Source organism: Macrosteles quadrilineatus, unplaced genomic scaffold, assembly GCF_028750875.1.
Source record: "Macrosteles quadrilineatus isolate MER2022 unplaced genomic scaffold, UCM_ALF_1.0 Scaffold_2__2_contigs__length_208266976, whole genome shotgun sequence".
NCBI lineage: Eukaryota > Metazoa > Arthropoda > Insecta > Hemiptera > Cicadellidae > Macrosteles > Macrosteles quadrilineatus.
In genome coordinates, this window is record NW_026542595.1 from 120,901,168 (window position 1) to 120,929,067 (window position 27,900).

General features: G+C 35.1%; 2 protein-coding genes across 2 annotated transcripts in view; both read right to left on the reverse strand.

Moving 5' to 3' along the window:
* LOC128984828 (uncharacterized) overlaps window positions 1-7,287 on the reverse strand; it is a 36,191-nt gene extending 28,904 nt beyond the window's left edge. Inside the window, exons 1-2 of the mRNA XM_054404196.1 lie at window positions 7,275-7,287; window positions 6,734-6,806 (exon numbers count right to left, since the gene is read on the reverse strand). Of these exons, the coding sequence (XP_054260171.1) occupies window positions 6,734-6,806; window positions 7,275-7,287 (86 nt within the window). The remainder of the gene's footprint in view (window positions 1-6,733; window positions 6,807-7,274) is intronic.
* Window positions 7,288-11,375: 4,088 nt separating this feature from the next.
* On the reverse strand, window positions 11,376-26,718 carry LOC128986122 (uncharacterized). The gene is made up of 5 exons (XM_054406273.1): window positions 26,692-26,718; window positions 15,835-16,865; window positions 14,916-15,087; window positions 13,593-13,771; window positions 11,376-12,400 (listed from the first exon to the last, which is right to left on the reverse strand). The coding sequence occupies exons 2-5, from the start codon at window positions 16,801-16,803 to the stop codon at window positions 12,149-12,151; spliced, it is 1,572 nt and encodes a 523-aa protein (XP_054262248.1). The 5' UTR covers window positions 16,804-16,865; window positions 26,692-26,718; the 3' UTR covers window positions 11,376-12,148.
* Window positions 26,719-27,900: the final 1,182 nt, after the last annotated feature.

Sequence of the window (27,900 nt, forward strand, 5' to 3'; positions counted from 1 at the left end):
CAATTCAATTCAATTCGTTTATTCACGGCAGATGCCATTGTACAATAATGCCATTACATACGGGAGATAACAAACGATAATAAATACTAAATAATACAATAGGTGAACACAAGATGCATAAGGATAGTAATACTACTGAATAGAACATACAAAATTAGTAACAGGTGGACTATGAACAAAAGAAGCTAGCATTACAAAAAGATATGCAAGAGGATATCAGGTAACGTGCGAAAGGCTTAATAATAATACTGAAAGAGAAACAAGATGCATACAAATCATAATAGCAAGACATGTAATAATATTAATAAATAGTGCCATACAATAGTGAGTAAAAATCAGACTCTGGATTATTCATGATTACAGTATAGTCTATAAGTATAAAAGAGGATGTTAGTATTTATATATACTAGCTGTACCCGCGGGCTTTGCCCCGTTTAACTTCATAAGTGAGCTCGTTCGCATGGCTCAATCACGTCCTGGTTGAAGTTCGTTCGCTACGCTCACTCACTTTTAGGTTGGAGCTCGTTCGCTGCGCTCACTTGCCTTCAGGTTAGCTCGTTCGCTACGCTAACTCGCCTCCAGGTTGAAGTTCGTTCGCTACGCTCACTCACCTATTGGTTGCAAATTAGCTGTTGTCATAAGTTAAATTTAAAAGAAATAATAGTGCTGCACCCTGTTGGTAATCCTTGTAACTTTAATGCTATTGAACATCACAGAACAGAACCAACTTGTTTAATTGAAACAGCTGTTAAGATTCATTAATTCCTTTTAAATATGACAAAACATAAGGTTAACATCGGAAACTCGCCCGAATGGCCGATCAGAATAAAAACTACTTAGTTTTCTTATTTAATGCCCAAAGAATCGGTGTACCGAATTTTAGCCTCCTAGGTAAATGGGAATTGGGAGGATTAGTGATGAGTGAGTGAGTGAGTGAGTGAGTGAGTGTGTCAGTGAGGGCTTTGCCTTTTATAAGTATAGATATTTGGCAGTAATAAACTCAGACACCGCTGAACCGATTGCCACGAAACTTGGTACATACGTGTAGAATTTCATGGAATAGGTTTATACACCATCAATTTCGTGATCCGTCCAACCGGCTCCGCCCCAGTGGCTCTGTAGTTTCCCATGTTAACCTTATGAGAAATGGAATTAATGAATCTTAACAGCTGTTTCAATTAAAAAAGTTGGTTCTGTTCTATGATGTTCAATATAGCATTAAAGTTACAAGGATTACCAACAGGGTGCAGCACTATTATTTCTTTTACATTTATGACAACAGCTAATTTGCAACCAAAAGGTGAGTGAGCATAGCGAACGAACTTCAACCTGGAGGCGAGTTAGCGTAGTGAACGAGCTAACCTGAAGGCAAGTGAGCGTAGCGAACGAGCTAACCTGAAGGGAAGTGAGCGCAGCGAACGAGCTCCAACCTAAAGGTGAGTGAGCGTAGCGAACGAGCTCCAACCTAAAGGTGAGTGAGCATAGCGAACGAACTTCAACCAGGACGTGATTGAGCCATGCGAACGAGATCCTCTTGAAAATTAAGAAGTTAAACGGGGCAAAGCCCGCGGGTTACAGCTAGTAGTTTATAAAGCTTGTTTTTGAGTAAAATTTGAGGAGCCAACTGTTTATTCTATCTTTCAGAATAATCAGATGATAACATGTTTTAAAGTATGTTTGTGGAAACTAGAAATATGTTGCATCTAAGGTCTAAGGAAATCTGGGCTTAGGCCTAATCTTTATTTGCAAGTATCGCAATTTTTCAAACAACTTCCATAAGAATGCTAATCAACTCCTTGTGTAATGTGTATAGAAAAAGAACATAATTATGTTACATCACATATATAAACAATTACAGCTGAAATACAGCCTTGAGTAAATACAATTATAGCTTTTTGAAACAGTGGAAGGATTGACTGCCAGTGGCTCTTGAATCAAATGTAAAATGAATTAAAATCAAACTGTCAATTTGAAAACTACAGCCATTGAACATTCTGAGTTCATATAACAGCAAAATACAAAGATAAATAGTATTTGCTATGCTGACAATATTCCCGTGGCGGAGCACTAGTTAATTAATTATTTGCAACTTATAACTGATGTACATTATAATAAATTATTTTTATCATCCTCTCTGGTAAAACAACTTGAGAGTTAGCAGAAATCGTAAATCTACCTCACAAAAATAAAACTAAGTCAACATCATAGTGTATTTTCAACTGTGTAACTTAGTTACTGACTAAGACCAGCTGTTTATGGCGTAGGGGTTGGCGATCCCATCGCCCGGTGGCTTGCCCATCGCAACCAGCCTCCCTGTCTCCCTACTCTTCATCTGAGCAGGGGCTGTACCATTAATCCATATTTCTTCAGCTTCCTAACACGTGGATTAACTGTATTCCACCTATCCATCTCCTCTTAACCTACATTTCTGCTCCCTTTCCCCAAGTTTTGTCACAGACCACCAACCTAAGATATCATGTGGACCGTGCTAAAGGGGTGGATGGCACCAGGAGGATTTTTGAGTGTCTGAAATGATACCTGCAGGTGTGGGATACCAGATGACCTCACTGCAGAGCCTATGGTTTCCTAGACACGTAATAGATGCGCTGCACTTTTCATCCAGGTCTCAAAACGCAGACGCCGTCAGTGGTTTCCTAGACTGCGTATATAATACATACGGTTGGTGCATAACGTAAGTTCACAGGAGAGATTACTTGCGGTTGCTATAATGTTATACGATGATTTAGATAAGCACAAGGGTATTTTGGTACTACAAGCTTCGAAGATGCGTAAGCAGTGCAGTATATCTGTACATGATTAACCCTTGAGCGGGCACTTGTGGAGTTTTCCTCCGCACTTGTAGTTTTGGTTAATATAAATATGCATAATGGGTGTCTGCAGTTGTGTCCGGCTCTCCAATTCACGCATCCCATCCTGGTAATGCCTCTAAGCTATTTTTACTCCCGAATTCCTCCTCATTTTGTTGTCAGTTGCAATTCACTGACGCGGTGTGAGTTTTCGGAGGTTTACTCCGTGTGCGCCCTATCACGTAGGTCCTTAGCGCAGAGTTCATTTCCTCATGCGCTATTGTCAAACTGTGTGTATATTTTATACATACAAAATTATAAACATGTTTAAATGTATTATTTCATTTATGATTACTATCAAATATATTTTGTTTGCGTGTATATGTATAATTGCATTATTGCGGAACAAAACTCCGCACGTGCCCTCTCTCGTAACACCCACTTTATACTAGAAAATTACTCAATATGATAATTTGAAATATTACTCATATAAAATTATACAAATAATGTTATTAACAATGAAATTAGGTTTCTGATTAGGTTATTCAACATTTACATATAATATTTCATTATAACAACAAGTAAAATGCGTAAAAATTATGCTATTTAGTGTTGCGGAATAAACCTCCGCATGCGCCCGCTCCTGTTTTACTCGAGGGTTAAGAACTGTATGTGGCCCTCACGGATGATTTAACTATAGTATTAATGCAAACACGTTTATTTAAAAAGTAAACAATAAATCTTAATTAAATCTCTCTAACTTTGCTTTTACTGTTAACTGTTATTAAACTTACCTACTCGGGATTTACCCAATCGATGAAAATAGTCATATTCATATTCAAACATCTTTATTCGTCATAAATCATGTACATTGGTGGTACAGTGAATAGTGTCAGAATTCTTATTCTGATAATAATATACTATATTACTGAGAATAATAAAATACTATTATTCCTGTTTATGGTAGGAGGAAAACTCACCAAAAGAATAGAATGCTAACTTTATTATATGCTCTTTTAAAATGTTCTTGAATTTAGATAGGTTTGTTTCTTTTTTTATGAGTTTAGAGACAAATTTTAGAAAATCGTTACCAGCGTATGAGGAAAAAAACATAAATCTATAGAGTGACGTCACTAACAGGTGATTAGTTGAGTGACAGTTGGGATAGAGACAAAAGTGTTATATAGTAGTGGGCGATAAGTCTGATGGATGGTTACATGGTAATTAAACTACTCCAGCTTTAAAATGTTGTCTTGTTAACTTTTTTATTCCATCAAAGTTGGTTTTTCTCCCATGAGGTTAATATTAAGGAATCTATTTATTTAATTGGAAACATTGTCTCCAATAATTTGAGAAAACTGCTTGGCTTAGAAGCTTGGTAGGGATGCCCAAAGAAAGGTCTCGGTCTGTAGATAAGCCATCTAAAGAAAAACAAAGTAAATTAATTCCCTCGGGGCTCTGCCCCAGTGACCTTTAAAGTCCACTCCCCAGATGTGTTTACATTATGGCCATATTCATAATTTTCACTACATTTTAATAAAACAGCTGTTAATATTCAAATTGTATTTTAAACATCACACATAGTTCGGCCGCTTAGAAAACGACCTGCGCGCTAATGCTAAACCAATGCTGGAGGAGGTCGCTTTCTAAGCGGCCGAACTATAATAAGGAGTTACTGAATTAGTCAAAAAGAAGTACAGTATTTGCTATGTTATTTTCTAATTTTTAAATTTATTTTCTTCTGCATCATGTCATGTTTTGCAATAAAACGTACCATTACGAAATCAGTGGAAAATCTCAATACAGTATCACACTTAGTCTTAAAATTATTTCTTTTTGAAATTATCATATATCTATATCTATTCTGCGGGTTTGGTGTCTGCCTTTTTGACAAATGTTGCTTATATTTGATCATATTATTCAAGACAGATCATCATAAGTTCATGAGATTATTGTCATACATGTTTTCAATCATTGGAAACATATTCGGTTGTGTAATACAATACAAAATAATACAAGTGCAGAAGAGCACATTGCCCATATGAGCTGAGTCCATATTTTGTTAAATCAATAGTGCACCTGAATAAAACTTTTAATAATTATTGAGTAGAAATAATATGTACGCGATTTAGAAAGTCTTTAAGCTAGAATACGTACTGTGTATTTCCATGTCCCGTTGAAAGAGGTAGCCTACAAATGTACCCCATTTCGTTGCACAATCGCGGTTTCAAGTACACAAAAATTTGGGTTGGTTATATTAGTTTGAACGTTTGAAGAAGCAAAACCGCCAAAATACACACAAAATAGGGGTAAGTTGTGTAATCTAAATGTTAATACAAATTTCATTTATTTATTCCTCTAACATAAGTCATAAGTATTTTATTGCATTAAACATTCTTCATTACAAAGGCAATACATTCATAGTTAACATACATTTCTATTATTTGATATTGGTTTTTATAAGTAGGGATTGAGGTTTAGTTAAGGGGTTTAGGATAGACAGAGATTTTGTGTTTTAAGTTATTCTTAACTCATTTTTCAGTAGTCTGGTAAAAGTCTCAGAAGTTTAATCACGAAAGGCCACTATACTATACATCAAGGGAGATGTACTACAGGGGCAACCTTGTTAAGTAATTAGAAACTCCTCCCCTCACCCAAAACAGCATAATTTTAATTGTGGGCATAACTCCTAAACAAAATTCACTAACTTTTCCAGATTTCCTGTTAGAAAACCTGGTTTTCCCAGTCGTGATTACTAGTCACCCAGTGTATCTTTTACTAGTTTTCTGCGAGTACTCCATATTTTTGGATCTGGTCGGCCCTCGGACCAACGGTTTGCACGAGAGGTCTGTACGGACTGAAAATAATTATCAGGTCAAACTTGGATCAAGTCGAGCCGAGCGTAAATTTCTGTGACCGCTGAAAGCGTTTATGAAGATACACGTTTGAAAATTAATGATTTTACCCTGATCGTGGGGGACGATGATGTCACATAAATAATGTCCAAGATTTTTTCTTAACCTCAAGAGTTGTGAATGATTTTGCTAAGTCCATGTATGAAGTTCTCAATTTTGCCATGACGGCAGAAGATGTTTTCGATTTTGTAATGATCGTATACAATGATCTTGATTATACTGTGACGGTGGAAGATGTTTACAGTTTCGCCGAGATCACAGATTATGCTCTTTATTTTGCCGTGACTAAAAAAGATGTTTCAATTTTTCTGCGACCATGAAAAAAGTTGATAGTTAAACCCAATTGATAGTATTAGCAGATGTTCTTGATTTTGCCATTACCGTGGAAGATGTTCTTGATTTTGCCGTGACCTTGAGAGGTGTTAACGATTTTGCCGTGACCACGGATGACAATCACAATTTTAACGAGACTGCAGACTAAAACGGGTTTCCCCAGTGCAAATTTAAAATTCCCGTATAGTTCCAGATTCAACATGAATTTACACAAACTTCCTCAAACTCTCGGTCCGTATGGTCACCCTGGTGAGGTCTCTTGGGGGGGCGGGCTCCTCGCCCATATCGATGGAGGCGCATGCGTAATAGGAGGGTCAAATATTGTAAAGAGGAAGTGTTTGGCAATGTTGTGTGAGTAGGCTGGTAGTGTTTAAAGCCAATTATTTTGCCCAAGAGGTACCAGGATCGAAGTTTTGTAAAAATGTAAAAAACTCCTGGCGCCATCACCTTGTAACGGTACGTATTTTTGGAATACTACTGTTACTTTGGGTGACGTAGCTCAGGAATGAAACTCAGCACTCGCTTACAAAACCCAACTTTATTAATTACTCAAAACAACACAAAGAACACAAAGATTAACTACCATAACAATCAAAAAGGTAGAGTAGACTGGAACTGTATAAATAATTTAATTAGAAACTGAAACCCCAATTTTGAAAACCCTTAACATTTTCTTACCTGGACCCAAGGCCAAGGGCCTTGGGCTCCAGCTCCCTCAGCAGGACCCTGTCCTCCGGTGCACCACACAACACTCCACACCAAAACTGACCCCTTTATCAAGTGCCCTGCCCTACTTAAAGCAACAGCCTTCAGTAGGTCAGCACAACAAGTTATTGTTTAACAACACTACCAGCCTACTCACACAACATTGCCAAACACTTCCTCTTTACAATATTTGACCCTCCTATTACACATGAATACATTAAATGGTAAGTTTAAATAAACTCTTTAAGTATGGTTTTGCATGATTAAACTTCTAAGATTCTTGCCAGGGGTGGTAAGGAGGGATAAGTGGGCTTTGGCCCATAAAAAATTCAAAACTCATAAACCGCAATGGACATTTGATAAAATTCAAAATTTTGTTTACAGTTTTGATACCAGGATTTATTTTTTTACCTACTAAGTAGTAATAAAACATTTGTTTTACTTTGCGTAATCTTGAAGCAGACAATGTTGTTTCTGTTGAACTACTTGGAATATCCATAGACTCTAAACTCACTTGGGAAATACATACCAATAATATCATTTCAAAATTGTCGAGTATGTTGTTTGTTAAGAAAACTTAAAAATTGTGTTTCTAAACCAACACTTTTAATTGTTTCTGTACCACAGTTTATTTCACTCACACTTGCTGTATGGCTATATACTGTGGGGTAATATAAAATGAGGTTACTGACCTGTCGTCAATCAGTCCCCTATTGTCTTCGATAACAATAGTTTTGGGGTTAAAACCCCATTTTCAAATCTTCTCTTCAGTCGTCAAATGTCAAACATATTCTCTTGCAAAAGCCATCGTCAAAATTGTTTCACACATACACATAAACAAACACAAAAACATTTATAATTACAAATCATGTACATGCGCATGAGGCCGGCCAAGGACAAAACCAGACTGTGGGGTTTGCTAAGAGTGTGTGAAACCCCGCAGTCTGGTTTTGTCCTTGGCCAGCCTCACGCGCATGTACCGGTACATGATTTGTAATGTTTTCGTGTGTGTTTATGTGTATATGTGAAAAAACCTCGTTTCTCTTTTGATGGCTCATCTACAGACCATAATACCTTTCTTTAGAGACCCCTACCAAGTTTCTATGCCCAGCCGTTCTCTGAAATTAGCTGTGACAAAAACCCGTTTTTCCTCCATAACATGGGATGGGAATTTAAAGGCCAAGGGAATTTACCATGTTTCTCTTTTGATGGCTCATCTACTGACCAAACCCTTTCTTTAGACACCTCTACCGAGTTTCTACGCCCAGCAGTTCTCTCAAATTAGCTGTCACAAAGAAAAACAGTTTCAAATTAATATATAGATTCATTTGTATAGGTCACAATTATGAGATTGGCTTACAAGTTGTGCTTTTTATTCAGTCGAGGAGTTTTTGCAGAATGTTGATTTTTCAACTCTTAAATGTGAGGCCAAGCAGTCTTGATGATTCTTTGTTCTTGTTAAGTTTTTTCCCAGTTAATTTCAAAGTTTTTTATTATTATTGATGCTTTATCCTTTCAAGATTCATTTAACTTTATTTTAACATTTTCTGTAGCCTATTTAATATTTTATATAATGACAAAACATGTTGACCTTGTCCATTGTAATTTTTATATTACCAAATGACAATAAAGATTTATTTATGTTATAAATATATGCATTAAGCTTGTGTTACGGCCCTGCCATAGTACGGTAATGTTGTGGTAGAAACGGGAGGCCCTCCAACCCAACATGGCCGAGGGAGCCCTGGTGGTAGAGAGAGGAGGTAGATAATTGTGTCTGGACCTCCTCTCTCTATCTTAGTTGTCCTTTACCCAAAGTATACCTTAAACCTTTTTCCAACCCACTGGCCTGGCTTCCTTACTATCTTCCCATCATCCAGCTGGCTGTTATCAATGCATCATCAGAGAGGAAGAGCTGTATTCTACTATGTAAGTATCTATTCAAGGAATAACAGTCATAGGGAGTAGAACCTTATAGTGTAAGCTAGAAAGTACACTAAATATAGTGGAGCCACAACACGTTACATGAACATTATTAGATCTTGAAGGAGACAAAAAAAGGCTGTATTTTACAAGGAAGTTGTTTGATTGCTATGGGAAGATTTGTTATGTTAGGATCTAAACCTTTCTAAGTCCAAAATGTGTAATACCCGCACTTAACACTTACGGCTGAATTGAACCACAATTGCATATTTTAGAGCTCAATGAGAGTAAACCCATAGAAAAAATGTTGAGCGAATAAGGTTTTAAGTTAAATATCCTAACTATATTTTTAACTGCTATTTAGTGAAAATACACAGATAACTGTCTCTTTAGGATTTGGAAGAAGCTACAAAGACTGGCTTTTTACACACATATTACTGTTTTAAGAATTATATTATTGATCATTGACAAACTATGTTAACCAATTCTACAACTTAAAACAGGTTGCACTGTCTAAAATAGGTAATTAGAAGTAAGTTTCGGTCAAGTTGGTATACCATTTAAGAATTCTTTGATACTGTTTCAGATCTTTTAATGAGTGTCAACTTTAGCAAGAATCTACTTAAGCGAGAGTCTACATTAGTGAGATGATTGCAAACCGATAGTACAAAGTCTGGCCTTTCTTTGAACTTCCTTTGCAAACATGTTGTCATCAGCAGGCGTGTCTTCTGTAATTCTAAGGTAATTTTTTGCACTTCTTGTAAGTAGCTGAATGTTTAAATCATTTATGTTTACAATAAGTAACAGTTAAAATAGAAGATATTTTAACAATGTAAATCCATAGGTTTGTAGATAGATTTACTTGAGTGACAGAACCAAATGATAATTTTGGTCAGATATAAGACCGCACGCGGACATCGGTTTGCGCTATGTTTTGATGAGGTATTTGGTATTAATGAGATAATTAGCCGAGCAACATTTAAGTTACCAGTAGTTGCAATGAAATTCTCTATACCATACTATACTATATCTCTATACTGCATACAATTTACACAGTGTGTAAATTAAGTCTTGAAACAAATCTGTAGTTTTAAAACCAAATTAGATAGAAGTTTTCTGTTTGTGGCAATAATTATTGTTAACAAAGGTTTGGCCGTTTCTACAGACGCTAGACAAAATCATACTTCATGAGGGTACGTTGATCACTTTTCCATGAATAAGTAAAATACTCAAGTAAAAACCATGCAATGTTGATTAAATTCGGTACAAAATGTGTAAACAACCAACAACCTAAACTTACATTTATTCGGATGAGTTCTCAAACCAGCATGATTGGACGGTGGGAACGGGGATTTACTGGGATTTCTAATTATGGGGTCAAAATTGGTTCTTCCTATTTCTGCCCCCCAAAACATAAATGTTTTTTCTACAATATTTTTAGAGCTTAAACAACATGAATTTAATAATATGTTGAGGCAATTGTTGTGGGCCTATATGGTTAAAGGGAAATAAAAAAAACTGTAAATTAAAAATTATAATGTTATACCTATGGAGTCTGATAAACTAATTTAGTTTACTTATTTAAAGTCATAACTTATTGATCAAATTCAAATTTATTGTTTTTTTTTTATTTAATGCTAAATAAAATTAAAATTAAAACACACTTTATTTCCTTCACTTAGAAATTAACCTGACATCAAATTTTAAAAGAACAGGGTATTTCACTAAATACCCTGTTCTTTTCAAATTGGATGTCAGGTTAATTTCAAAGTGAAGGAAATAAAGTGTCACTACAATCCAACCAGATAAATGCAATTTTGCGTACCCGTGTAGGGTGGAAGTTTGCTCCAAGGGTATTTTATTTTTCTTAAAAATTCAATTGAGTTTAATTCAATCACCTGTGTGGTAGGATAATTTTGATAACTTTCTTGAAATGTGAATTCATCTTTGCATGTATCACTGTAAGTATCTGCACAATCAGCATGAAAAAAATATGTACTGTATCTTGTCTCATGTATCTATAACGATGTAAAATTATTGTAAAAAATTTGTTTTGGGTCAAAATAAATAAATTCATTTTAAGGAGTTGAAGTCCTTAGTACTTATACTTTTTAAACTTAAGAATTATGCATTATAGCTATTTTACTTTTGGGTTTTAGCATTGACTATGTTGTATTAATAGTCAAAGGTTTTAGTCAACAAACTACGCATAACTAAAATACTGAATAAATAAACAAGATGTAGTGTGAAAACTTGTACCTTAAACATCATCTTGCTTGACCTCTTGTTCTATTCAGCAACTGCTGGTCAAAGATGAAGAAAAGAGGTATGAAGTATGAAGTATTCAACTGTAGGCCTATATAGCTTACTCCATGAAAAAGGCTTGTCTACCACAGTAATAGTGGTTGTGCTTTTTAATCTCTGAAGAATTGGCACACCCTATTGGCCAAACAGAATATATTGAAGGTATAAAGTAAAATTACCCCTTTAACATCAATGCTGCCATTTTTATATTTAGGAGTTTGTTTGTCCTTCTGATCTGCTATCAATACATCAGATTAACCTTATCCATTTAGTACAAACCATTTAGTGTTGGAACATGTCAATTCAGCACTTGTAGTTCACCTTTATGGGATGGCCGGGGGAAGAATTAATTAATAAACACAGTAGATTTATAAATAAAATTGCTATTTTACAGTTTATATTTCTTATATAATTGTTCCTTAACCTACAATAACATATTGAGCTCTAAATTTGGATTGTTTTACAGTACTGTATTATATAATACAGCCATTCACACAAAATTTAACTGATATAATTTGTTTACAAATCAAAATAAAATAATATTTTAACTTAACCATAGCCTCTTCTAATATACACTGGATGATTTTACCAAGTCCATATCAAAAAATTTTTTTTTTACTTTAAATGTCAAAGTCAGTTAAATTTAGCCTATAGTGATCAAAATTGGTATCTGAATAAAATACAGTAAGTAGGAAGTTGTTGAACCAATATGTATCAAAAGTAAAATAAAGTGTCACGAAAAAAATTGATTAACATATTAAATACAATATTAAATTTTAGTACAACATACATACAACCATTCATAAATTCATATAAACACATACAAGTTCTACAGTCTGACTTCAAAATCCTAAAAACAGTAAAAAAATCTAGTGTTAAAATTCATACAAGTATTCCTTTAGTATCTCCAACACGCAAAATGCTAATCAAGAAGTTTTGTAAATATTTGTACCTGAGATAATATTAAATTTCATTACATCCTTTATTCACAATACTTCGGGTTTCTGGTTGTTACATCAATTCACTTAAAAACCACAATAAAAACAATAAATTAAATATTTACATTTACATAAGAATTAATTGTACTATTTTAAAGTCAATTTTGCATACCTTAAAACTACATATTTACAGCCATAAATAGTTGAACATATTATATACACTCTAGAAAGATCTAGCTCTGTGTCTCAAAAACATGTTTTCCTCCAAAGTTTTATTCACTTCACTTTCAGTGCTTCTCTTCCGTCTACCCAGGACCATGGGAAGCAGCATGGCCATGGTGGCTGGGATCATTCCTGCACCAATGGCTGCCAAAACAGCGGTTTTGCTCTGCATGGAGCTCGGCGAAGCAGAGAAAACTTTGATCTCGTCTACGGAGCGACGACTAGCCACTGGTGCGGACGTGGTAGCTTTGACCTGTAAATTGACAGATGATGGTATTGAAAACTGAAAGAATGGATACTAAAGGGATCCAGGAATTGCTGGAACACAAGTTTTTAATTTAACTTTACTGTGTTGTGTGCTGTCAACTGCCTGAAAATTTTCTTGGGTAAGTTTGTAGCTAGTTATACTGTATCAAATTTTGGCTTCAATGCATCACTAAAGTGCTCTTTCCTCCAAAAACTAATGTTATTGAAAGTTGTTGTTTTAAAAAGATGAGGTGGATCCAAAGATCTATGGGAGGTTCGGAAAGAGGAACTTGATAAGGACTTATTTTGTCCTTTTATTATCTTTACAATGATTTTTTTGTGGCCAAGAACACCACTTAAAAATCCTTGGAGCTGCTCAAGAGTTATTCACTGTTCAAAAATATTTTTTCAAACACCAAAGTGATTATAATTTAAATATCTAGTATACTGTGAGATTAAAAATGTTCTTTTTGAATTGTTCTTCAAAGAAGTCCATGGAAGCTAATGGCCATCTTGGATTTGCCCACCATAAGAGTAATGTTAATTTTGTTAATTTCAAACAGCCGCTGAAGAGTGTTATTCACCATCTCAAAATATTTTTTCAAACTCCAGTAGAGTGATTGTAATTTAAATATCTAGTAACTTATACTGTGAGATTAGAAATGTTCTTTTTGAATTGTTCTTCAAAGGAGTCCATGGAAGCCAATGGCCATCTTGGATTTGCCCGCCATAAGAGTAATGTTAATTTTGTTAATTTCAAACAGCCGCTGAAGAGTGTTATTCACCAATTTCAAACTCCAGTAGAGTGATTGTAATTTAAATATCTAGTAACTTATACTGTGAGATTAAAAATTGTCTTTGTATTTCTTTAATTGTTTTACGAGTTAGAATGTCTAGGCTCCAAGGACTCTTAAGTGCATATATTTTGCTGAATATGAATGCAAAAGTACTGAAACTTAGTCAGTAACAAAGCTGCACAGATCATTTCTCTCCATTCTACGGCGAACATACGTACTGTACATAAGTGGTGGTGGCGTCCATATCTCAATGATTCATAATTGAAAAAATTGGATTTGAATAATTTATGTATACTAGAAGAAGTTGAAGATAGATAAGGATACATAGGAAACTTTAAAAACGTCACAAACCAAAAAGCTTCTATTGCCAAAAAGTGATGAAAGATAATCTTAATAGTTTACCTGTTCAGGCGAAAGTGTTTTGAGTTTGAGCATCTTAGCAGCGTGTTCCCTCTGCGCCTCCTCCACTGTTTGTAGCGTGCTCTCCACCTCCAACAGTCCTCCGTGGGATAATGTGGTGTTGGTTGAGTTATCAGCTGGTAGCACTGTCAGTCGCACAGTCCGATGCGATGACATTGAGGCTGACAACATAACAAGCAAGTGTAATGAAATATGAAATATTAAGTTTAAGGGTTAGAATATTGTAGGCTTTTTTATTTATATATTACTTTGTTTGGTAAATATAAATAGCTAGTGTCCCTGTTGCTCGAATTTGAGCAATCGCTAAGTATTACAGGCATTATTTTAAAACAAATTTCAACCAAGTCAGCAAATGTTTGTAGCAAACTGTTAATTTAGCAAACTTATTGGCTGTTTACAATTAACATATGCTCTTCTTCTTACTTTTGATTTCTGACAACAGCTGGAGTTTCATAAAAATTTTTGTTTCCAATGTTATAATCTTATGGAGAAATACAAAACTTTAAAGGGCTCCAAGGGCCTCACTCTCTCATTATTTCCTTAAAAAGAAAGTTTCCTGCACAACTTCACGTTACGCTCTTTCCAATGACACCAAAAAAATGACAATTGGTTCAGTAGTTCCGTCACAAAAAATCTGCTTGCGTATTAATTAAATAAGTATAGATAACATAGATTGTCTAGGACCTAGGTAGCAAAGTCCTCACAGTGCTGAATCTGAAGGTTTGATTCCCAATAAGTTCTTCACCAGACACAGATGCCTTTTCTCATTTAGCTAATCAATTAATGATGGTATGTAACAAAAGGTAGATATTGACAAGACTAGAGCTTGAACCATTCCCTTCAAAATGTATAAAATGCCAACAGCATAGAGAAACGCAATTAAAATAAATAAAATATTTTTATGTGTTTTTCAACCCATTGTTTTACATTTTTTGGACAGTTAAAGTCTTGTTCTTGTTACGATCAGGAAAAAAATAGATTCTCATGTAGATTACTCACACAATACACTTGCACAAATTAATAAGGTCTTGTTACTGATGAAGACAAAAAAGTACATTGTAAATTTAAAATTTGAAAGAAATTTGGGTTTGGACCACGCAAAACATGTTTTAGAAAAAATTGTTCAAAGATCTTCTTTCCAAAGTCAAAACCATAATATCGTTTGCTCCCTCAAAAAATGTTTCTGTGTACGCTCCTGTTCCCAACAATTTGATTTGTCTGTTTCCAAATATCTTTTAACTATTTTTCAATTACTAATGGTCTTGATGAACCCAAAATAAAATAAAAACCTCAGAGTGATCTTACCCGTTGGTGCTTTAGCATCAAATGTGAGGGCTCGCTGATAGCCGCCCCTGTTGCGATGAGGTAGAGAGTAGCCCTTAGTGCTAGAGAGAAGCACCCATTGTCCATCTCCTTCAGCTGGATGGGTCGGGGGATGGTGAGGATATGGAGCGTGAACAGGCCTTTGCTCATACACCTACAGCATTAGCAGAGTATTACATAATGGCATTGAATATTGATAGTATTAGGCCAAAACAGATTAATTTGGTTCATCATATAGGCAAATCTCAATTGTAGTTTCTGCTTATTTTGATAAAGATATTATATGAGGCTTTGGTAATCATCTTCTAACAAGGCTGATGTAATGATATGTGGCAAAATCACAACAGCTGGCCTATTGCCATGGTAATAAAAGTAATCATAAATAAGACAGTAAATATAAACGCTGTGCAGACACTCCATTGTGAATTAGTGCTACAACTATATAGGCCGGGACTGCTTTATTGGGACTCTCTTGTCTCATCAGCCTTGTACTCAATGAAATAATAAGGCCATGTTTTGGTTAATGTATTTGCAATCAGCTGTGCGAACTAAACTAATAACTTTATTGTTAAGTAAACATAGCAAAATCCATAGTAAGAATCAAAAGTTAAATTCAGGAAGAGTAAACAACCAATTAAGTCCTGTCAAAGTGTCAAAATTAACGTATATAGCAGCTGGTGCATATTCAACATTTTAGATGTGATTAAATACAATCCTTTCATTAATATTCATGCTCTGAGAGTATAAGAAAAAAGTAATACTTTTTTAGGAAGTTTCACATTAAGAACTTCAAGTATGCAGTTGATAGGTGTGTGGCACTACTGATTACTCAACTGTTTTTTAGTTCCTTATTTAAAAAAATCTAATCTAATCTACTATTTAGAGCATAATTTATGGTTACCTGAGATGGTCGGTTAGAGCTGTAAGGTTCCTGGTCGAACCAAGGACGCTGACTAGGATGTGTGCCTGGAAAGTAGCCGGGGCGATTGTCTGTGATGATATCAGGATTGCCACCCCACCCAGGGGTCGGTCTTTCAGGGAAATCGTTAGGTCTAGACCACTCATTCCACTGTGGTCTTGAGGGTTTATACTCGTAGGAAGGTTTATTCCAAGGCCTTTCTGTGGAGTAGTCATGAGATGGAGGAGGACCTTGGGCGTCCCAGTGGCTAGATGGTCGATGATGAGGCGGCTCCCACGAAGGTATCTGAGGCTTAGCGTTCGGCTCCCATTTCTGAATCTGACTCTGAGCCCAAGGCACTGGCTCCAACGTCACCCAACCCTTGTGGTCATCATACGGATGATTATGTTTCTGCGCTTGCAGCAAATGCCACGATGCAGATTTAGACTTGTCTTGTTCATTATTGTCATTACTGTAATGTGTATCCTTATTACTTTTTGGATTCGACTCCAACACGTTGATAACAGCTTCTTCATCGTCCATGTACAGATTTGCTAGTTTGTTGGAAGCATCCATTGGTGTTTTGTGACTCTCAGCATATTGTGAGAGGAATTTCTCCAGTTCTTCTTGAGAGTAAGGTTTGAAAGTCGGTGTGTCCAGTCCATGTGCTTCCAAACAAGCCTTGTCGTCCCCACAGTCTATGGCATAAGGTGATTTTGGTTCTGTCAGGTTTTCCTCCGAGTCCTCTACTCGTACGTAAACATTTTTCTTTACAGAGGTTTCTGTGGAATCGTTCTGTGGAGCGCTTGTGACATTGTAAGCTTTGCTTTGAATTACGATCGTATTCTCCTGTGACTGCCCATGTGATCTTGCGGTGAACGTTCCTGAAGTATCTGACAAATGAGATGGGAATTGCAAAGAGAAACAAGTCGTAATTTTGAGTACAGCCACAAGAACGGCAGAAGTAAGCATTTTACTCTTTAAATTTCTGGCTTCTTTGTAATTGACGTCATGCTAGGCTGGCTTCCAGAATCCTGAAACAGAACGCACTGGATTCAAATAAAATCAAAACCAGTTTCATTTAAAAAGAACAAAAACATTGAATTGATTAATTGTTTATTGCTGCTGCTCTCCCTGAATTTCCTTGCAAGTGTCAAATTGTAAGTGATTAAAATGGAAACTTCTTGGCTGTTAACTATTTAGAGAAAATATATCATAATTTCAGATAGTCCTTGTATTACGGAAGCTGCGGACAGACTACACAAATGTCTATGTAAATTTTACTCTATAATATGAAACAACCATTATAATTTATTTAGCTTTGATCAAAAGCAGTTGCATCAAGTTTTGGACGGTTCAAAAGCTGCTGAATTTTCTCAAGGTAAATCCGCTTCTTCAGCTACCTTTAAACTACTATGGAAACTCCCAAAACCATTTGAAACATGTAACAACGCTCTATCCCAGAAAGCAAACACCTCAAAAACATGGGGACAATAAGTTATGATCTAAGAGAGTACAGAATTGACAGAGAAAGGGCACATTTCCTTCACACTACAGAAAGGGTAATTTAACTCTTCATCTACGTCTACACTGAGAGAAAATTGATTTGCTCCGATGACTCAGTGATTGCTCTGAGGTGGGGTTGTGAAGCATGAACCATGATAGCACGGGAAACGGTTCAGCGGAGGCCAATATATGGCGGGATCTCTCATCCATGAACCACCATTGTTACCAACTATCCTAGGGACTTGAGGGGAAATTCAGGGAGAAACTGTCTCGATTTGTTATCACTGATATTTTGTACATAGTTTGTACGTGTTAATATACAGGGTGAGGCAGACCACCCGTATGCATACTTTTACGGGAGTACCTTTTCACCTAAAAACGTGAAATAAAATTATTTCCTACGATTATTCACCTACGAAGAATCCATATTTAAAATACTTAGATAACATGATTCAAGCAAAGGGTGTTTCAGAAATGGAGGTCACGGGTTCGAATCTCGAAACTTCCTGTCAACCTATATCTTTATTATAAACTTGTAGAAAGGGCTCGCTTAGAGCAACATTTTGGTGAAGACAGAACTAAATTATCTCAACTAGTTTCAAAATGGCGGGCATTTTTGTGAATGTTTCCTGTATTTATGTAATACCGGTACCCAGTATTTTCAAAACCGCTAAACATTTTAGCATATAAATTTAAGCGTCTTGTCAAGTCAAGTTGTCTTATGAACAACTTTCCAATTTACGTCTAGTGTCTATTTCTTTAAGTATTTGAGTAATAAACCAAAAACAAAATTTTCCCATACAAAATGCATGTTAATTGTACGTATTACCAAACAATACAGGTTTTTTTTTAGTTTTATGCTTGTAAAAGTAAAATGCATTTTATATGGGAAGGTTTAGTTTTTGGTTTATTACTCTTTAAAGGTCATGTATATTGTACAGTTAAAGCTTATATAGCTTTTCGGTAAAAAATGTCAAAAACCGTTCTTTCTGATTTGTGACTACAGCTTAAATTATTGTTAGATGACAGATGAGTTGGTAGTGAGTGTTATCATAGACTAATACATTGAAATTATAACTTAATTATAGATTTCTTTGTTTAAATCAAAATAATAAAACAGGAGTGTAATTAAAGTGAAGTGGCTTTAGACCTGAAAGTATACATGTTATCCTATTGTAAAATATCTTAACTTAATTTTAGAGAGGGTTTCATGTTAGTCTATATTTGAGTGTGCTGACAATAACAATAATAGGTACTGCGTATAAAGTTTTTTCTCTTATTTTGTAAATAGTGTAAAACTTAAATTTTTTGCTTAGAAGCCAACCAACCGTTTAAAAACGCACAAGCATTTGTAAATAAATTGAATTGTTTAGTATGATTCGTTAAATAAAAAAAAATCTTAAATAGTTTGGGAGAGGCAAATGTTATTAAATAAATTGTTTTATCTGGTTAAGATTTTAAAGCTAGAAAGATGTCAAGAAGTAATTAGGATACATAAAACGTACTCTACATAAAATCACAGAAAAAAAATGTACATTGTTTCAATGTAGGCCTATTCATAGAAACGTCATTTTATGACAATAACAGCATTGCGTTCTAATTTATGTCGCGGAGTTAAACGTAGCTCCTGCAAAAATAGTGATGCAATACAACTACTGTACTCAAATTGCCTACCCGACCCCTTCCACTTTACACGTTGACACAGAAAACATAGTACAGTATTATAGTATGGTTTCTGAGGTTCTGATCAAAGCAAATACAGTAATAATATAACAATATAACGAGTAAACAAGTTGTATGCGCTTGTTTTAAATAAATAAGATAAATTTAAAATACCGGACATAATCTGTTCTAAAATCAAATGAAATATCCAGCCACAAGAGTATCCGAAGGAACAAATTACCGTGCTGCAAAAGAAATCATTTGCCTTTTTTTTTATTATAAAATTTAAAAAGTCAACCAAATATAATGCTGTAAATTTTTTAATTAAAATTGTATTAGTTTCGACCCATTTATTTAGTTTACAAACAATTTTTTATTGGTAAAATAACACTTTAACAGTGTATATAATTATTTGTATACTGCAATAAATTCCGAAACCAATTCTCTACATTTTAGCTTGGTTTCAAGCAAACTGAGCTATTGTACAATGTGTGCCGAAAAACAGTATTGAAAATTAATAATATATAACGATTTCGTCACTGATTATTTTGGCACTTACTTTATAATTTCGAGAAACTTAGTTTTAGCTTGGATTTAACACGCATATTTAAAATCGTCAGATCGTCTGAAGACAATATTTGAGTATGTATTTCTTATTCTATGTCTGTGACCTATTTATTGTTTAAATATTTCTATAACTCTTAAAGCATTGGCACAAAAAACAACGATCTATTTGAAAGAAAAATATGTTCCTTGTCCTCTGATAAAATAGCTGAATAGAGTGGTAACTGTAGCCTATAATTTACTCTGGAATAAGGTATAAACCATTATTCGGCATAACCAAAATCAAATGTAACCCATGTGAAACCTTGTCAAAACAGGCTTTAAATTTAAAATTTCTTTAATTCGTTTTGACCCACCTTTTTACATACAACCGTTTTTGCATGGATACACAAAACACAAAACAAAACAACACAACACAAAACACAAAACATTGGATATCATTGCTTGTAAAATAGCTTAAGAAATTAATTATCTACAGTTTAGCTTGGTTTCAAGCACAATTAGCTGCTGTATAAGCTATTGATTTATTTATTCAGTTATTTAGATTGTTGTACTATACTTCGTTCACACTATTTAGGCGGTTTTATAGGAGGAGTACTATTCCCTCCACTTGACCTTTACCTTTAAAATAACAGCTCTACAGCTGTTTAAGCAACATAAATAAAATGCAAATAAATGGTTGGAGAACTTCCCCTCAAACTACCTAAATGTTGCTAACATTCTATAGGCTGTGGTATAGAGTTTAGAGTTGTAGATAAAACAAGTATTCAACTTTGCAACACGGTTTTGTCCGACTACACAGATTGTTACACAGTCCAATAAAGATAAGAGTGACAGCTCCAGCAGATGTAGAACGATAGGGAATTTCCCTCTTCACTTTCGGTCACGGCCCAAATGCTCCTCACTCTCTCCCGTCTCTCTCGTTCATTGTCAAGGTTCCCAATTGTAACAGTTGGTTTCCCTTTTGGTCTATTATGACCAGTCAAACTCCATTGTAGTTTCGCTTGAGCGGTGTCCGGTGGTTTGTTGGTTCAATGGATATAAAAAAATCTTTCACTTTTGTTTATAGTTCTGGCCAGCCTATGATGAACCAAAGATTGGGTCCGTGTCCAAAGCAGGGTATTTGTATTGATTATGTCAATGAATTGTTCACAAGTGCGGCGGCCCGCCCTTTAGGTTGACAACAACCGCTGTGTTTATACCATTTAGACTAAAGACATCTAATTAACAATACGATATTTTGGTTTGTTTCTGTTAATGTACTTCCACTAGTCAAGTAAATAAGTCAACGATTTACACATTTTATCCAATCTACATATTTGATTGTTGCAACAGAAAAATATGCAACAGAAAATATGTTAACAACGTTGACAAATTTTGGGTGAAATTTGGTATGATATTATCAGATACTTTAGGAGAAACCAAAACAATGCATTGTTTCTGTTATTTTTTCAGTATTACATACAATTACTTCTTCCTATTGGATTTTCTAGTCTCCTTTAGTGTGACATTAGCAGCAGTAGTTTAGGACCGCCGAACCGGTGAACAATGCCAGGCTTATAACGCAGACCCGACCATTGGTTCACCATAGGCTATCCATAACTACAACGCGTCTGTTATCATCGCAAAATGGCTACTAAACAGCTGATTTATTCCTTTACCACACCTGTTGTTTATAACATCTGTTATTGTTATTCTACGTGACTACGTGACAATAAGTGGGAGTACCAATCCGTCGTGACCCTGGCTGCGGTCCGTAACCGTGTTTACCCGTCCGTCCGTGACCGTGACGGCCACCCAACCGCGTCCGTAGCGACACTAGCGATACTAGAGGTGGTAGTGGGAACTACACTGGATAAAGGATGGCACTGTGGTTGCAGTGGGGTTGAAAAAAATGTAAATACTTCGTTAGGGATCAGCTGGAAGACAAACTATTTTACATGTTTTATTCTTTTCGGTTTGTGTCAAACATTTTGTTGGTTACTATTTCTTCTTATCTATTTAACCCGATGTACCAATCAATATAAGATATTGTCTTTCCTCTGTTGTTGCCACCTAAAAGTAAAGCACATCGGCAAATTTACCCTAAAATATGAAAATCAATTAAGTAAACATCAGGAATTCAAAAGTAACCGGACGAGACACGCATCAAAACGTGGTTCAGATTTGTACAATGATCAAAAGCCGCGAAAGAATAATTACCTTTTGAACCAAACAGTTACAACAGCTTGTTCATAATGAATAGGAATAATACGTCAAGTATCTAAAGTCAATCATAGTAACGAACTTAAAGAGAGTAGAAATTCATAGAAGGATTTTTCCTTGACATCTTTAGTCGATGTTGCGGTCGTATTTTTGCAACCCATTGTTGATTGTTCATCTCACTCGATTACATATTTCGATATAAGTGATACCGGATGAGGAACAACAATGAAAAGAATTAGCGATTCAAAAGGAATTATACGTTTTGGCTGGTTGAAGTGCAGTAACAGGTTATTCTTTATTATTTAGAGTTTTTCTTGGGCAGAATTTAGCACTGTGGATCCAAAAAGGCCATGTTTTGTCGTGAATATCCCTAAGAATCCGAAAACCAAAATAAAATTGTACACAAAATGCATACTAGAATGGTTTCAATGGTGGTTAACTATTAAGTTAACTATTAAGAGAGCGTACGGCGGTTTTATACTATTAACAAGTAATTATTCAACAAACTGAACAAAATCTAGGATACTTGCTTGACGATCAATATAACATTAGAGATTCAGCAGTGTTTCGAACACGCAAAAGGTAACATGTGAGTTGTAGAAACATCTGTATCAGTATAACGTTGCAACGGTCTTGACCTGTTTGTAGTTCAATGGTTTAAGTCATATTTTTACGTTTTTTCAGGTTTCATGTTAAGGAATCTTTGTACATTTCCTCAGGTTTGTATGAAACACGAGTCTCCACCTCTCACGACGTTAAATGACAAAAACTTACATCAACAATAATTAAATTGAGGATAGAATTAAATTAAGAAAAGAATCATATAAATTAGCACTATATATGACTACATAAATATGTTTATTATTTCATCGAAGTAAACGAATAAAGATAAGAAGACTAGATACGACAAAAAATATTCAAATCAAAGAAAAAATTATAAACTAAAAGTGTCATAGATTAGATGAATATATTACTACTGACATGTAAAACCAAAAGTTACATTTATAATACTAAATCTAGTAGAGATTTTTTACTTCAACATATTTCTTTTCTTAATAAACGGGCGAATACCCTAACAAACTGTGTATAAAGAGTGGTTTTCGCCGAGAGGGCAACGGCATGGAAATGACATTCGCGATACTGCGGTCAAACCACATCATTAACAAGGTTATATTGACCTCTGACCTCCAGGGAACTTTACCACAATCGGTAAATCTTGTAAGATGAAACCAACTTTGGCACAAAAAGTTGAAATATTTGGCGATAACATCGCAGTAAACATATTCATTTAAGATGGAAAACTTGTTGGGTTCAGAGCTGACCTTCAAGTCCTAGTGGTTTGTTATCAGATTTATTAAGAAGAAAACGGTTGTACTAAACATTCTAGTGTGAAGTTGTAAAAATGACGACTAACTAAACATGCCTCCTTATATATTTATGGAAAAGCAAAAGACAATTTTAAGGTTAGTTTTGCCCGGTTTGTGTAGAGGATGGTCTGTTCATTATTGTATTTTTTATTTGATATTTTAAACTAAACTACTATTGAACAAAACAATCAAATTATAAATCTAAGGGTTTGATATTGCAACCAAATGCACATCACAAATCGACAAATCGTGAAATCTAGCCTAAAATATAATGGAAATATTTGGCCGGTATCAGCGCACTCTAAGCTTACATAAAACAGGCTTCATAATTTTATAAAAGGGTGAGAAGTCTACTTACACTATTCTAAATCATGACTAATCATAGTTAAAACGATCTCGCCTGCTAGATCCAGTATAATTTTTATGTGCAATAACAACTAGGGTACTACTGTGTATTCTGGTCGCTTTTACCAGCGCAGCCTTTTTCACTGTCTTCGTTTCGTTAGTAAATTGAAATTCACAATATTAGTTGGCAGTTATATACAGTTTATGTTCAGTATTAAAATTCAACTTTACATTACAAATATACAGTATATGTATACTAGCCACCATACCTGTGCTTCGCAACAGGAAGAGAACGCTTAAGAGAATATTATTATTCCATATATCTGCTGTATGTAGATAAACTTTTAGTAATCCACTAAAAGTATTAACTTAAAATATTAACTGGTTACTTTTATTTCCCATACATTATTTTGTGGGAAATAAACCATACAAACAAATTCAATTTTTTTTTTATAAACATTTTGGAAAAAAGAAAGTCAATTATGTTAATGATGTTAGTGAAGTTAATGATTTACGCACTTAAAAATAAAACTCCTTATTCACATACTATCAAAAATTATTTATTAAATTAAAAACAAACATAACTGTAAACAATCCTACTTTGAGAGTTTATTTTGTATCACAGCTGCTTGGTTGAAATTAGCAACAACTGTATTGCTGCACCCTGTTGGCACATTTTGTAACCTATTGATGCTGCCTATCGATCATCACAGAATCAAATTGTTTGGCTTACACAGCTGTTAAGATTCTTTAATTCCATTTAAATATGAGTACTCATAAGGTAACTAGAGCCACTGGGCGGAGCCCTTTTGACGGATCTGCATCAAACTTCACATAAACCACCCTTGAATAATGCTTAGTAATGCCTGAAAGTTTCATTACAATCTGTCGAGCGGTTTCAGAGTCCATAACGTTTAAATATATATATACAAATTTCCTCTTTTATAAATATAGATATTTAGAACTAAGTAGTTTTACATTATTAGTGTGGGAACCGTTGGTGGCAGTTAGATTAATGCATCTGCAATACTAAAAGGCTATAGGAAGGGAGGAAAACAGGTTCACGTCGTAGGAAGTGGGGAAGGAAGTGGTAAAAGCGAGAAGTTCTGAGCGTGGGAACAGTTTGTGGCAGTTAGATTGATGTATATGCAATACTAAAATGCTGAGGGAGGGAAACAGGTCCACGTAGGTAGTGGCAATGGAAGTGGTAAAGGCAAGCAGTGCGGAGTGGAACCGTTTATGGGATTTAGATTCATTAGTTAGATAAACATATATTGGATTTTTGATAATTTTTATAATTTTTTATCAAAGTAGGATAGGTGGTACTAAAAAAAAAAAAAAAAAAATCGTAGGTGGAAGACCATTGTTGCGCCCACGTTCACTCATCCCGTTACGCGCAGAATAAGCGTACTTCTAGTCATAGTTAAAACGATCTCCATCGTTCATATCCTGATCAAACATTCAGAAAGTCAGCTGATATTTGTAAAATCTCGTATATGGTCAGCTGGCCTTTAGGACATTCCGGATTAAAATTCTGACTTTCGTTAAAGTTATTGTATAAAATCAGCTGATTGTTGAGATAAACATGTCCAAAGAACCTGCTGACATGGGTAGTCTATGATAAATAATTAATTGGTCTTACAAGCCTTGCAAAGTATGGGGTGGGAAAATTGTGTAATTGATCCTGGGTATAAGATTGGTTAGTTTTGACTATAATTCATTTATATTTTAATCTTTTGACTATCATTTTTATCATAAGAAATTAAAAAAAAATGTTTTTCTTATAGGTGAATTATTGTCGAATTGCGGCAGCCGATATCGTCTAAATGGTTATGCTTGAGGAAGACAAATGTCCTAAATATGCTGTAGGACATTGAACTAGTTAGATCATATCTGTTTGAAGTGTTTAAGTAGTCTGCTATACTATAAACGAATTAAAAAGTGAAATGTACTGAGAAGTATATACGGCGCGGCCTGACGATATATTTTACATCATAATATTTCCTGTCTTGAAAATGTTTGCAGTATGGTTGTAATCGAAACGTGTTGTCTACATATTTTTTACTGTATTTAACCACAAATTACCCTGATGTCGCAAGATTTACTCAGACACCGGCGTGGTGAACAATGCTTTCACACGTGAGTCCCACCCTTGAGAGGCTACATTAGCCGTGAGAATGGGGTATATATGACAAGTTTCTCACACGACACATCTGTCTTTCTCTCAAACATCATCACCAAGAGAAGGTCAAACAGTGCAAAACAGCTGACGAATCAATAACCAAAGCTAATCAGTGTCCGAGTCACTATATCACTATTGTGAGTAGAAGGAGACTAAAATATCAGCTGTTTTATTGTTTGATGCTGAACCTAACTGTTCTTGATTGATTGTTGGAATGTTAATAGATGGTTCTGGCTTGTACCAGTTGTTCTTAGTCAGTAAAAGCAACTATTTCATTAAATAAACACTCATCTTTTATCGATCCTCGCCTTAACATTCTCACTCAAAACAACATCAACAACAACAACAATGTATGAGATATGCAGCATTCTATTTTTACACGCTAAATTTATCATTCTGACCATGGGTGGGTGACAATGGAATGTATATGTTAAAACCCGTCAAAAAATGATTTTAACAACAACGTTGTTTGGATTTAAACACTATTTAGGTAAAAATGTCTTTTATTAAACCTTTTAATAAAACTTCAAGATGCCGCTTGAACTTTAAGATGCTTTAATTAAAACTTGTATTAAACCTCTCCGGATAGTAAGGTTTAAAGAGCAAGGTACAGCAACAACTTACTGTTTTATGAACACTATGACTATACCATCGTGTTGAAAACAACTAGATTAGTTTAAAGAACCTCTTTAGTCTTTCTAATTTTTGGACGACAAAACGTGATGCCTAAATTGTAAGCAGTTTGAAATTGAGTTGATTCATTTCCTTAAATTATATGAATTAATTTGAAACAAAACCATAGAAAACTCCAATGATTGTTCTAAGCTTTTTACACTTTTAAGGGATCCCTACCTCTAAACGTAGTCTTACGTCCACACTTTTAGATGTATTTTAAACAAAACAACAAAAACAAAACTGAACCAGTTAAAACCAATCTCATCCACTTAACTAAATTACCACATTTCTCAAACAAACATATCTATGTTTATTTAAACTATCCAAGAGTAGTGTCAAATTTCAGCTACGTACCCCGAAGCGGCTGCGGCGCGGCCCAACACACAACTGACGTTAGATGCGCCCTCTACTGCGTTATAATCGCACTTTCCCGTCGTCCTGCTTTCCCGGGCTTTTGCCGCTCTGGCGCGCCCAAACTGGCGGTTTAATTGTCACAGAGTGATTGTCGCATAGAGTAAGATAAGCTGATCTGGCACACCAGATGGGTGTAGCCAGAGCGTATCTAGTTGGACGAGGTTTATCTCGAATTTACGAAAGGGGAAATTATATATTTTAATCGAAGGACCACTATAGTTTGGTAGTTGGTGGTGGTAGCACTGGACTATAATCAAAAAGTCGTCTGAGAAAAGTCTGGAGCTTTTTGATGGTTCGTAACTGGACCCTACTGTCCTTGATTATTGCATCTTATAACATTCTGGCTGAAGAAACAAAAACAGTTGATCTTGAAAGTAACAAAGCTGCACGTCATATCATCCACTTTGTTCTACGGCTCTACCCCCACCCTGCTGAAAATGCCGCATAGTAGCATAGACAAATACAATAAATATAGACCGTCAGCGGTCCTGCGGTTATCATAGGTTCTGGCGTCCATCGCTGCGAGTGCCGTGTAGTTACGTATCTCGTGCGCCACAACTACACGGTGCTCCCAGTGGTGGACGCCAGAACTTATGATAACCACAACACTGCTGACGGTCTATATTTAATTCTATTTGTCTATCAGTAGCCAGCTTAAAATACCTACAGAAAGTGCGTTGTCTTAGTAGAGTCATAAACTAATAATGTAAGTAAAGTTTTTTGTTTTCTTTTATAGTTAACAACTATTTATGGACAATGCTAAAGATGACAAAACTGTTGACATTTATAGCCTAAGGCCAAGGCCACAAAAAATACAGGAGAGTTGTATCAAAGCAGTATAAGAACAAAGCGCATGATGGTGATTCTGTGGTAAATAAAAGCCGTTTTAGAACTATCTCTGTTTTCTCATACAAATACAAATAAAATATGCACCCTAATTCGAGACAGAACACCAAAAATATTATATTTTGAGCATTTATTCTAGTCTTCTATTTTCAAGCGTTTAGTTGTACTAGGTCAATGGGGGTAATAGTAGGTAATTATTTTAATTTTGATGAAGTAAGTGTAATAATTGAGTCTCTAGTTGTACACACTCTAGTCGATCACACTTTCAATTATACACAATGTACAGGGTTATTACAAATGATG